Here is a 14072-nt window from a genome sequence, read left to right as displayed (position 1 = left end):
GAAATGAAACACTATGGCAGGAGGCCGAGGAGGATCCCACTGATGAAACAGAGACATTAAAAAGCTAGACTACAGTTTGCCAAAATGTACATAAGTAAGCCAAAATCCTTCTGGGAAAGCGTCTTGTGGACAGATGAGACCAAGATAGACCTTTTTGGTAAAGCACATCATTCTGTTTACTATAACCGGAATGATACCTACAAAGAAAAGAACATGGTATTTACAGCTAAATATGGTGTAGGTTCAAAGATGTTTTGGGGTTGCTTTGCTGCCTCTGGCACTGGGTGCCTTGACAGTGCACAAGGCAGCATGAAATCTGAAGATGGCCAATGGATTTTGGGTTGCAGTTGTAGTGCCCAGTGTCAGAAACTGGGTTTTGCATCCTAGGCAATTGGTTTTCCAGCAGGACAATAACCCCAAACATATTTAAAGAAGCACCCATAACTGGATGGAAACAAAGCCTTGGAGAGTTCTGAAATGGCCAGCAATGAGTCCGGATCTAAATCCCATTTAACACTTGTGTAGATATATTAAAATTGCTGTTGGGAGAAGGCGCCTTCAAATATGGGAGACCTGGAGCAGTTTACAAAAAAAGAGTGGTCCAAAATTCCAGGTGAGAGATGTAAGAAGCTTGTTGATGGCTATAGGAAATGATTGATTGCAGGTATGTATTGGGCAGTGTGGGCAGCACGGTGGGCAGCACATTGGCTCAGTGGATAGCACTGCAGTCTGGCAGTGCTGGAGTCCTGGGTTCGAATCCCACCAAGGACAACATCTGCAAGGAGTTTGTATGTTCTCCCCGTGTTTGCGTGGGTTCCCTCCGGGTACTCTGGTTTCCTCCCACATTCCAAAGACATACTGATAGGGAATTTAGATTGTGAGCCCCATCGGGGACAGTGATGATAATGTGTGCAAACTGTAAAGCGCTGCGGAATATGTTAGCACTATATAAAAATAAAGATTATTATTAATAAAGATTATTATTATGTATTCCGAAGGGTGTGCAACCAAATATTAAGATGAGGGTGCCAACAATTTTGTCATGAACATTTTTGAGCTTTTGTGTGAAATGATGTCCAATTTGCCTTTTTCTTCAAATGTGTATAAGAAAACGTGTAATTGCAATAATTTTCTGGGAGAAATACTTCATTTTCTGGAGCAATTTCAAGGGTGCCAACACTTTTGGCCATGACTGTTTTGTGGATACACAAGTAGGGGTGAGCGGTGGATACACAGGCTGGTTAAAAATCAAATGTTCATATGTAAAGTAGTGAGCAAATATCTGATACCCTGAAGACTTTTTTTTCTAAAATCACCACTCCAGATTTTTTTTTATTGCTCCACTGGAGTGGAGCTTTAAGACAGCTAGCGCAATTCATCATTTTACTACACTGGTTGATTTCAATACCATTTGCAAGTTGAACTAGCTTCCTTACTGCTTCTGGGTCTAATAACCTGTTGGCAGCGGATTATTCAGGATACTCTCCAAGCATGTGACAGCAGAGCTTCTTTATTCAGGAACCATCAGGAACAATAAATGGTAAGCTTAATATATCAGGAATAAATCATTTATGTGTCTCTATCTGTGCATCACCTACAGCAGGCTGCTTCTCTCATACACAGACACAGGAAAACAGGAAAAACAGTCATATGCTCTCCCTGTGTGAGACTCTGGGAGTTTTTTTTAAATTTTATAAACAGCATACAAATCTAGCAACTGAACACTCATAGACAGGAATGGAGTTGTTGCACCAAACAGGTTCCAACAGGAAGAAATAGGATGCAGAACTAAAGTGCACGTAAGGATATTTGCTGATCCGGACTGTAGCGTTAAAACGGTTTTGTGGTGGGGTAGGACAAAAAAAAGTGTGCCTCACTAACCCTGGAATAAACTACGGAGAAAGGATATTGAGAGTGAAAGATGCTTAGTACTGTAAAGCCCGGGATGTCAAACTGAAATACATAGAGGACCAAAATTAAAAACGTGTACAAAGTCACAGGTTGGTCTTGACTGCAGATTTGTGAATTCTCCCACTGCATGCACTGAACGCTGCGAGGAGACTCCGGTGTCAGCGCCGGGAGCAGACTGTTTTTGGCATGCTCAATATTAATATATTGCATGAGGCTGGAAAGAGTGTAGTCAGGTTCTGGCCAGGAGTTTGCATATAGGGGACAATGCCAATAATGTCTGTAAAGAGCTGTGGAATTAATGGCGTTATATAAGTGAGTAAAATAAATAAATACATATTGCATACTTGACTGCTGTTCTCAGCGCTGACAGTGGAGAATCCTCACAGTGAGCAGTGTGCCCTGGGAGGATTCACAAGCCTTTAATAAATCTCAAGATGACTGTGGCACTGTAGTGTAGCTAAAATGGGGCCTCCCAGGTCCGACGCCAGGGAAATGCCATTACCCCTTCAGGTACACACTCACTATTTGCTGCATGGTTGAGTGCCCTCATAGGGAAGAGCACTAGATGCAGGACCCCATTCCTACTGTAGTGTGCTTTGCTACAGAACGTATGTATCAGAGAGGAGGAGGGGGGCAGGGTGATGCTGAGTGTCTTTCTCTGGTGCATTTTAAGATGGCAATTTTGGATCTTGAAGAAAACAAGTAAAATTTAAGCATTAGTAATTCGACAAGACTGACATCAAAAGCCTCAATAATGTAGCAAAGGAAACAACAAGTGGTATGGAATGAAAATTTAAGCAAACCTGCAGTGCTGTAATCTTCCGCCCAGGAGAGCAGTACGTGTATGCAATCTCTGCTGTGTTTCTGAATGGCACAGGAGTGAGTATAATTCTCCTGCCCATTTCTCCCAGCACAGGCAAGCTGGGGTCACGTGGGGATTTACTACATACAGAAGAAAGGACTTCTCTATCCTTAGGGTACCGTTATACCTAGTGATGCACCAGTGATCCCGACCAGCGATATGACGCGGTCAGGATCTCTGGTGCATCGCTAGGTGGTCGCTAGTGAACTGCCACACAGGCAGATCTCACCAGCGACATCGCTGGGGACGGGGGTCGCTACTTACCTGTCACACTAGGCGATCCTGCGTCCTCCCTCCCGGCTCCACGCGTCGCTCGTCGGCGCCACAGGAAGCCCAGCAGGAAGTGACCGACGAGGAATGATCCAGCAGCTTCTCGCGCGATCAGCGATAACCAGCAGGGGAGCCGGTCGGAGGTAAGTATCATATGCAGCGATATCGCTAGCAATATCGCTGCTACGTCACAAAATCGGTGACTTTACAGCGATATTGCTAGCGATATCGCAGTGTGTAACGGAAGCAACTCTTGTCTGGTCACCTGCTGGGACTTCCTTTCCCTGATTGGACAGTGCAGTGGGAGGTCTGAAGAAGGGCCAGCAAGTAACATAACATTCACTGTGCACAAGGCACTTGCTTGTTTCTGATGCAGCTCCTTCAGACTGCAGGACAGGGGTCAGAGGGCTTCCTTCCTCATGGGCCAAATGTTATCAGTTCACGGGCCAGATTTGGCCCGCGGGCCAGAGTTTGACACATGTGCTTTAAAGGAAATGTCCATAAGACTTTGTACCCATTATCTCTTTTATATTACCTTTACCAAGTTAACACCCAGTAAACAGTTTTTGTTGGAACAGAAGTCTCCTTCATTGAACTGTAAAACACATGGTCCTGGCCAGTCCACACCACTGGCAATATGCGGCCTGCACAGGCATGATGCCCTTACAACACAAGTCTACACACCCAGCCAGGACACTTTCATGTAGCACCCCGGCATGTAAAAGGAATCGAATGCCTCACCTCCGACTACTGCCCCGCATCGTGCTATAAATCCCTTGCTTCTGCTCCATCCCACTGGCTGGGCCCCCGGTAGTCTCATTACCTTCTCTTCCAGTCTGTTTGGTATCTGATCACTGCACCTAATTAGTGGCCATAGAGATGGGGAACCCATCCAGCAAAACTTAGAATTGACAGGGGATCCATGGGTAAGTATGTGCTACTTCTTTTTTTTTTGTAGTACTCAGACCACATGAAGATTACAAGAAAGGAAAGGAAAGCTTTAATAAACTCTCCCTTACATGGTTTTGAAACAAATTGTCATAAAAACAACAACAAAGACGTGGAATATTCCTTTTTGTACAGGGAACTTGTTAATGATCGAGGACCTTAAAATTTTTGTTGCATGACTTTATGCATGCAAGTGCTCAAGTGAATAAAATGGGGCACAAAGCTCCCTGCAGTGGAAAGTGTAATTGTCTGGGATCTGTATATAGAGGATCTGGTCACGGTGTCTATATTAGTTTAGAAGTCTGTGGTTTGTATATAAGCGATATGATCTGGAGTCTGTAATTATTTAAAAGGTCCATTTTTAGGCAGTTTGGTCTGGAATTTGTATTTTCTTTGGGGTCTGTTTAAAATTATGGGGGTCACCACCAGATTTATTGTCCAGAAACCTCCACCAAACTTTATCTGGCCTTGGCTGCCCATTGGGGCAGTTTAGTAGGTGCTGCTGACACAGGCTCAGATAAATGTGACAAAGGAAAGTGTGCACACTGGACCTTTACAAGGGCACTCTTTTTAAAGGACATCATTATTAATGCAGCGATGTATTCCTTTAATGTGATAGAAGTTCATAATCCCCAATTATTCTTCTATTTCATATCCTAAGGGGATCCAGGGATATCACCAAAAGAAGAAGAATAAATATATAGTTACCACCTAACTAGATAATAATAAATGACTATAGCTATGGGGGAATTTTTTTTTAATTAAACAAGGGCATAGGTGAGGCAGAAATATACTAATTGGATAATATACATAAGTAAATAGTCAGCATATGTGGTGCACAAATATACTGTTAATACAGATCTCTCAAAACTGGGGAATCTTCATAACCACAGCATTCTGTAAGACACATCAGTGTGGTGGGTCATCTTTCACCTTAGCTTGACACTTTTTGGAGCTTATGTGGGTGTATTCTGTGTACTGATGTACCATCTATTGTGCTGTGGTGGTCACACAAGGTGGTCTACTTGTTCATTGCCTTAGCTATCTAGTTGTCTCTTTACACCACTCTGGAGACATAGGGCGGTTTTCCTATAAATTGCTGTGGCTATTCGGCTGTCACACTTTTCTGTTAGTGACTTACAACACGCTGTGTTTATGGTGATTTCCCGGTTTTGAGGGATCTCTATATAGTATAATAATAGTAGTAGTACTGTATATTTGTGCACCCCATATGCTGACTGTTTACTTATGTATATTATCTAATTAGCCACTACAATTGGAGTCTTGGATTTTTCTTATTGGTTGTCTACATTCTGGCTGATAAGGTCTTGAACTAATAAGCTTCCTGTTTTAAGTCATAATTCAATTCCATGAGTATTTGAAATAAGACTTCTACACTGATGTAACAATTAGGTCCCTATGAAAGTGTCACATATTCTCTAATAAATGTAGTTTCTAAGTGGTAAAATGGTGAGATTCATCAAGCTTACTCCTACGACCCTAATACTGCATCTGTAAGTCATTTCCTAAGCAAAACCAAAGCCACAGCTTTCACCCTTGTAGACAATTGTCGGATTTCACATTTACTTAACACTCAGACAATATGACTATGTAAATTAACATTTTCACTTATTCTGTGATGAAAAATGCTTAAAGGGAACCTGCTGTCAGAAGGTTTTGCTATGTAATCTGTCAACAACATGATGTATGAGGCCCAGAACCTGATTCCAGGGATGTGTCAATTACTAGGCTGTATATGTTGCGTTTTCAATAAAATCAGTATTTTATCAGTAAGAGATTATTACTACAGGACTAGGTATCTTGTGCCTGCTAGTCAACTGCTCTGTGTACCCCCGCCCCATCACTAATTAGCAGCTTTCTGTGTATTGCACAAAAAGCTACCAATCAGTGGTGTGGGCGGGGTTATACAGGGCTCAGCATTCTGAGCACTTCTAGATCTGCAGCAGAGAAAGCAGGATTCAATCAAAATGCCCCTACATCATGCTGTTCTCAGATTATATAAATATGATTTGACATGCTGGAAGGAACAACTGTGAAAAGAACACTGATGAGGGGCAATACCCCGAAACAGCTGTCTGTGGATGGATACCATATTTTGGCATAGGTGGTTTCCTTCATTGGAGACTGCCCTTCCCGTGGTTGTTCCTTCCCGGGGAAAGACCTGGCTAGTCATTGCTTGCGTTGAGAAACATGTGATGGTGTTTCCGCGGCTTGTGTTTTGCATGTTTTTACATATTTCCCATAAGGGATGGGGGCATTGCTCTAGAATCACTGCGTTGAGAAACATGTGATGGTGTCTCCGCAGTGTTGGATGTTGATCTCCATGAGTTCATTCATCCTCATTTTTCACAGCTTCTACTAGGCATTGCTCCTACTGGCCAGTTTCCTACTCCACACTGATGAGGGGCAATACCCCGAAACAGCTGTCTGTGGATGGATACCATGTTTTGGCATAGGTGGTTTCCTTCATTGGAGACTGCCCTTCCCGTGGTTGTTCCTTCCCGGGGAAAGACCTGGCTAGTCATTGCTTGCGTTGAGAAACATGTAATGGTGTTTCCGTGGCTTGTGTTTTGCATGTTTTTACATATTTCCCATAAGGGATGGGGGCATTGCTCTAGAATCACTGCGTTGAGAAACATGTGATGGTGTCTCCGCAGTGTTGGATGTTGATCTCCATGAGTTCATTCATCCTCATTTTTCACAGTCTTCTACTAGGCATTGCTCCTACTGGCCAGTTTCTTACTCCACACTGATGAGGGGCAATACCCCGAAACAGCTGTCTGTGGATGGATACCATGTTTTGGCATAGGTGGTTTCCTTCATTGGAGACTGCCCTTCCCGTGGTTGTTCCTTCCCGGGGAAAGACCTGGCTAGTCATTGCTTGCGTTGAGAAACATGTGATGGTGTCTCCGCGGCTTGTGTTTTGCATGTTTTTTAATAATGCAAATTAGTCTGCAGGTAGAAGTAAGGGTCCCGTTTCACTTAGCGACGCAATAGCGATCCCGACAACGATACGACCTGGAAAGGATCGCTGGTGCGTCACTAAATGGTCGCTACTAAGCTGCCAAACAGTCAGATCTCTTCAGTGACGCAGCAACGATCCGGCGATCCATGTAACAACCTCGCCGGTCGTTGGTACCTTGTCACACAGCAGCTTTTCAAACGATTCCCGCCTGCGCCCCTGAGTTCTGCATCGCCAACGAGGTCGCTCGTCGGCGTCAAACACAACGATGCGCACTGGCCAGCGGGACGCTGACGACAAAAAAATGGCCGAGGACATTTGAGCACGATCAGTGATATCCAGCAGGGGGGGCGGTCACCGCTGCTTGTCACATGTAGAGAGATCGCTGGTGAGATCGCTGTTGCGTCACAAAATCGGTGACGCTTCAGCGATCTTGCTAGCGATCTCGCTATGTGAGAAGGGGGCTTAAGACTAATTAAGGGCTAATTAAAAGGCAAACAATGATGGTTGTTCTTAAGGTGCAGTAAACAAACACCAATTGGCAACATGTCAGAGATTGTTTAATAGCCTATTTAGATAGGCAGACCTGACTTTATATGTTGTAAGGTGGCTGTAGGACACCTTATGGATGGGAGATAAACCTGGAGTAATGCTTTCGTACACATGGGACTTAAAAGGCGTTAATCAATCATGACACGTTGATCATGAACAGCTAAAGAGTAGGGAGAGATGGTTGCTAACCATATTTCTACCTCTGGATGTGGTTTACTTTGTAAAATGAGACCTGTCTCACACATGTCTGTGTGTATGGAGGTGTGCAGATCTCTTGGATTGAGTGCCTTTGCAAAAGGACTAAAGGGCATGTCACACTAAGAGATATCGCTAGCAATAACGCTATAACTTGTGACGTTATAGTGATATTGCTAGCGATATCGCTGTGTGTGATACTTACCTAAAACCCGCTCCCCCGCTGCTTATAGCTGGACTGTTTCTCGTCATCAGCTTCCTGCGGCGCTTCCTGCTGTGATGACGAGCGACATGTGGAGCCGGGCGGGAGGACGCAGGATCGCCTGGTGTGACAGGTAAGTAGCGACCCCCGTCCCCAGCGATGTCGCTAGTGAGATCTGCCTGTGTGGCAGCTCACTAGCGACCACTTAGTGATGCACCAGCAATCCTGACCGCGTCATATCGCTGGTCGGGATCGCTGGTGCATCGCTAAGTGTGACAGTACCTTAAGAAGCTGGACTCTACGCCAGGTGGGCTAACCAGTATTATTGTATTGACTTGTTACTTTATGTTTTACTTTATGCAGGACAAAGGCACTGTACTTAAGTTTTCCTGTGAAGTGGTTTGCGAGGACTGAAATAAACCAGCTGAACTTAAAACAGAAATGGTTCCGGTGATACCTCAGATCGCTCCCAAGTGAGTAGCATTACTACAATGTGCACAGAAATAGAGATGAGCCGATAGCTTTGCGCTTCCCTGGTCCAGGTCAGCACTTTCTGGCCACGGACAGGAGCTGTGGACAGGCCGGCGAATCAATCACTGTGCCGGGAAACCATAGACAAATAAATCAAAGATTATATTCTAATTGCATACTATACAAACTACTTTGGTAATATTATAACTTAAAAACAAAATTGTTTGTGAGGGCAGACACTCTGAACTAATAATGAATAGCTGGGAATCCATTTACCAATGTGCATTTTATAATATTGGTAATCACCAAACAAATTATTTATTAACTTTCCAATAAGTTTTGCAATACTTTATCTCCCAAATCATTGATTGACGGTTGTAATGGTATAATTATGATGTGACATGGGTTTCATTTAGTTACTAGAATTCCTGACAACTGTTAAGAAGAAAGTTTTTCAACATTTTGACCCATAAGATTATATGAAGGTATTTAAAACCAGGTCAAATGAGAATAACTTGTCGTTAACCATTAGGGACACCACTATTTAATAATGACTATAATCCACATTGAATGTTTGTGTAGTGTTTTTATAAATGAGGGGGCCTACACAATAACATTTTCAAACCCATATTAAATGCTAACTGTTATTGAAATATCTAATTCATGTTCAAATATGGTAACTTTTTTCCAGCAAAGATCTAAGCTTAGATTATATTCCGTTAGCAAGATGAAGACATAAAAAAACAAATGAAAAAACCACATAAGACTCATTGTGCACACCACCTGTCTACATTCACACCAACACGGCTTACCTGTGAGATTAGGCTACGGCATCTATCTAAAACCTCTTTGCAGCTCAGTAAAGAAGAGTCTACGTTTTCTCCTTTGATACATTTCTGTATTCTCCGTAGGAACAAGTAATCTTCGTTGAGGTCCATTACTTCTTGAATCTTTGTTGAGACATGAATACAAAAATATTATTTCTCTGTATTTACTACTGTGATACATAAATCAGAGGATAAAATATATGGCGAGAGAACAAGGTAATATGATATTTGCTGTATTTTTTATACATGGACGTCTAGCTGACACTGAGTGCTCTACTTCATGTTAAGAGATATTTACATGTATTACATTAAATTTGATTACTGTCCAGTTATAGAACAAAAAGCTTGTAACTGACTGATATAACTTGTATAAAATCTTATTGATCATTCATACTGTGAATAATTTTGGTTAACTACCAGCCAAAATGTTGGACATTGTTTTGACAAATAGGCAAAAATCAATTGTTTTGAAAAACGAAGTAGATAATTATTGGCCGAGAATCAATGGAAAATAAAGTCTGAATAAGTACACATTACAAAAGAGGTATCATGCCCCTCTCAGCTGGGTGTAGTGCTTTTAATACCTTTTATATTAGGGTTTTTTAAATATTTGAGTGACCTTATAATTTGAAGTAGATCAGTGGGATCGGGGTCCTGAGACCACCACCAATCACTCATCCACATCACCGTCTTCCTCACTGAGAGGTGCACAGCTCCTGCCTGAGTGCTCACATAGAGCATGGTATGGATTCAATAGAGAGGATTGGCTAGGGCTTTTTAGTGATTGGCAGGGGTTTCAGGACCCGGACCCCAACTACTCTACTTGAAATTAGAAGGATGTCCAAATATGAGGAAACTGTATAAAGGTTAGTTACTGTTTAAAGCAGGGGTCCCCAACCTGTAGCTCGGGAGCTGCAGGTGGCTTGCAGTCCCAAGAATTGTGGCTCGCGACTGTCTGCCAGCTTGGTGCATTAGCTCCAGGTCTAGTAAACAGGTATGAAGAGTACATCTCAAAATGGTGAAATTTGTGAGTAGCCCTGCACAGAAGAGCAGATGTGGATGCACATTTACTGGTCTTAGGGGTTTAGAGGTAATTTAAATAAGGTACGCTGGAGACAGGATGATGCTACCTGTCGGAGGAGGTGCCTGAAGCTGGATGTGACAGTGTGTTGGGAGTGCTGGATGGGAGAACACTGAATGGGGGTATTGTGGGGACCTCTGGATCTAGGTATACTGCTTCAGGGTAATTTCTGTGGAAAAGCTTTGGATATCATTATACCCGTAATAATGGCTTTGGTTGCCACTACTGTGAGGGGGGAGGGAGCTGGATGTGGCTCGCAACCCTCTCTCAGAGCTGAATGTGGCTGTCTAGGTCAGAAAAGTTGGGGAACACTGGTTTAAAGTACAGATTTACGTCTTGTAACTAAAATAAAATAAATTAAATTGGATGTGTTAACACTACTTAAGTAGCTGGGGTGAGTTATGAGGATATAGATGTTTATTGTCATTAAGACATGATCACTTTCAGTTCACCATTGTAAAGAGCAGAGAACAATTGGTGTTCTTTATTACCATATCTTTTCTCCATTGATGCTCGGCATATTGACTTACAGAATCTATCTATCTATTATCTATCTTCTATCCTCTATCTATCTATCTATCTATCTATCTATCTATCTATCTATCTATCTATCTATCTATCTTCTATGCAATATCTATCTGTCTATCTATCTATTATCTATTTATCTATCTATCTACCAATTAACTGAATATTAGATAGATATAGCTTGAGGCTTGAGAAAGGTTCACATTATGAATTGAATTGTCGCCACATGGGCAATTAAAGTCCAATAATTTGCACCATTTTTGGAGTGCTGCTTCCATTTTTTGTTTCTACCATTCAAGATAGGCTTATGTCTGAGAAGCTTTTCACCCCAGTTTGCTCTCTTCTATATATTGATATGTTACTGGTGCTGCTTTATTTCCTTTTCGTAAATGGATAAATATAAAAATAGGCTTCAGATAGGTTTTAATTACTTAAACATAATATGAAATTGAATACATTATTACATAAATTTGGAAATTCTCTTAAATCTAATTGTCATTGAACCAGATTCCGGAAGATTAGAAGTCACATTATTTAATTAGTTTCCTATTAAACTGCTAATAAGGCTTTTCCTTGAGCGGTAGATTAGATTAAGCGGTCTTGTTGAACACCATTCTATGTCCTATAATTGTCCTCTAAACCAAAAGGCAAAGACATAAGAGTTTCCTCTTAATTGGTATTTTTTTTTATAAAACCATTCAGCAAACCTATGTTGACTTAGGTGCAATGTAATGTAATATAGTACTGGCACATTAAATTATGGTGAAAGCTTATCTCTTCTCTATCCTGGAATTTCATGTGAGATTCTATTTCACATTACCAGGGGTTCTGGAAGCTAAGATAAAGGGATTTTTTGAAAAGTTCCTCACAATGCGGATTTTCTTTCCCTGAGTAGCAAAATAGAAGCTCTATTGGGTAAAAAATATTTTATTCCAAAAACACAAGTGTAAGGAACCCATAGAAAACTTTTTCTTAGCTTTTTGGACATCTATGATTAAGGCAAAGGTGGGGAAATGAATATAGCGGTAAATTACAGTCACATTATGATTTTTATAGAGGAGTTAGGCTTTACTAGACAAAATTGTGTCACAACTTATTTTTACAAGATTAATTTTATCTTTTAAAGTATAAAGAGAAGATTCAAGCTATTGAATATCCACAAATTAATTTCACTTTTATTGTAGGGGAAATCTACGTTTCTGCATCTCATTTTTAGTTCTACTTTTGAGTAATCACCAAAACTATTCCAACTCTTAAATAAATTAAACTCCTACATTCTCAGCAGGTTCATGATACCGAATTTTTTTAATAAATTCATCTTAGTAAATAAAATAGCCAAAATGTAGTGAAATGCATAACTTACCTTATCTACTTTCATGTGGAAATATACACCAAAAATGCAGATCCCAACAATCTGTGCTAACACGCAAAGAATAAAAATCCATAGGGATATTTTCATGATGGATGAAGGTGATTTTTGCCGAGATGGATCTTCTGAGGGGCTTTGATTGTAAGAGTTGATCATCGTGCAGCATGTGAATGATGTCTTCTTCAGGTGGCTGGATAAAGCATATGGCATTAAAGTTACTGCACAGTCGAGACGACAGGTACAACTCGGTTGTGAGACCTACACACTTCCTGGAATATTTTTTGCAGTGTGCAGTAAAGTTACACATTATAACATTTCACTTAGATTCCACCGTGTCTTGAAGAGCATGTTCCATTGACAGATTTTCCTATGGAAATTAGGGGTTCAACAATATTTTAAATGATCTAAATAATCCATTTACCTGTCTTTCCATTAAATAATGATAATTCTTTTTCATACCCAGCTCAATATACTGTACAGCTATTTTCTTTCTTTACTAAGATCTTTATAGAAACAAAACTGGGCAAATCTACCAAATTTTTGATTTTTGTTTCATATTGGTCTTATCAACTGTATCCTGTCATTGAAGATGGCCCTGTATGCCTCTATTGAAAAAGGTAATATTACAACTTATGGGATCTAGATTCTGTGATGTGGTGTTGATCCAAGGAATTAGTCTGATTTCCATGTGTAGAGTCGGGAAGGAATTTTTCCTCTAATATGGAGCTATTAGCATCTGCCCCATGGGGTTTTTGCCTTCCTCTGGATAAACGTGTTAAGCCCCCGTTACACACTGCGATATCGCTAGCAATATCGCTGTAAAGTCACCGATTTTGTGACGTTGCAGCGATATTGCTAGCGATATCGCTGCATCTGATACTTACCTCCGACCGGCTCCCCCGCTGGTTATCGCTGATCGCACGAGAAGCTGCTGGATCATTCCTCGTCGGTCACTTCCTGCTGGGCTTCCTGTGGCGCCGACGAGCGACGCGTGGAGCCGGGCGGGAGAACGCAGGATCGCCGCGTCTGACAGGTAAGTAGCGATCCCCGTCCCCAGCAATGTCGCTGGTGAGATCTGCCTGTGTGGCAGCTCACTAGCGACCACCTAGCGATGCACCAGCGATCCTGACCGCGTCATATCGCTGGTCGGGATCGCTGGTGAGTCGCTAGGTGTAACGGTACCCTTAGACTATAGGTTGAACTCAATGGCGTTAAGTCTACTGTCAACCTTAAAAACTATGAAACGATGAGATATATTTAGAAAACCTTAGCAGTATCATGTGATTATTGTCAAAGGATGGGCAAGTTATTAAAGGGAGCAATAGCAGGCAATGGAAAGTAGGCACAGAAACACGCACAGTCTGGTTGGTAATCCAAGAGCAAACTTTAATTTTAGTTTACAAAGATACAGCCACAAAGGAAAACAGATCAGTCAATATGGACAAGATAATGTTTAAGATGACCATGCCTATTTCTGTATCTGTGGCAGTTAGATTGGGTAATGTTATTACTAACTGTAGACTGACTAATCACAAAAGACACAAAGGAATTTGTTCCATCAAGTATCTTCCTTAAAGTTTCCAGTCTTCTTCATTTAGAATTTCCTTCATACAACAAAAGGAGTAAAATATAAACTAAAAGATTATTGACCATCAAGCAAAAAAACAGACAAAGATGAAGGAATTCTTTGCTGCACCATCTATAGACTGGCCGCACTTATTTGTTCCCTAAGCTTTGACTACCCTGGCACACCTTGTGTTTAAAAGTTACAGACTCCTGTAAGTAAATTTGTATTTTTGTCTGTAAAGCATTTTTGCAATAGGGTTAAAAAATTTGGACTGTCTGGATTTTACAGCCTATATATTTATAGAAGACA

At 41.4% G+C, this 14072-nt stretch overlaps 1 protein-coding gene across 1 annotated transcript in view; it reads right to left on the bottom strand.

The window, feature by feature from the left end:
• The window catches only part of CD40LG (CD40 ligand), a 38508-nt gene extending 26102 nt beyond the window's left edge, over nucleotides 1–12406 (bottom strand). Inside the window, exons 1-3 of the mRNA XM_073543556.1 lie at nucleotides 12191–12406; nucleotides 9200–9344; nucleotides 7214–7220 (exon numbers count right to left, since the gene is read on the bottom strand). Coding sequence (XP_073399657.1) covers nucleotides 7214–7220; nucleotides 9200–9344; nucleotides 12191–12406 — 368 coding nt within the window. The remainder of the gene's footprint in view (nucleotides 1–7213; nucleotides 7221–9199; nucleotides 9345–12190) is intronic.
• Between the last annotated feature and the right edge of the window lie 1666 nt (nucleotides 12407–14072).

Source organism: Dendrobates tinctorius, unplaced genomic scaffold, assembly GCF_039654945.1.
Source record: "Dendrobates tinctorius isolate UK_male_01 unplaced genomic scaffold, ASM3965494v1 ptg000133l, whole genome shotgun sequence".
Taxonomy (NCBI): domain Eukaryota; kingdom Metazoa; phylum Chordata; class Amphibia; order Anura; family Dendrobatidae; genus Dendrobates; species Dendrobates tinctorius.
Note: the sequence above shows the minus strand (reverse complement) of the source record. Positions and strands in the feature narration are given on the sequence as shown.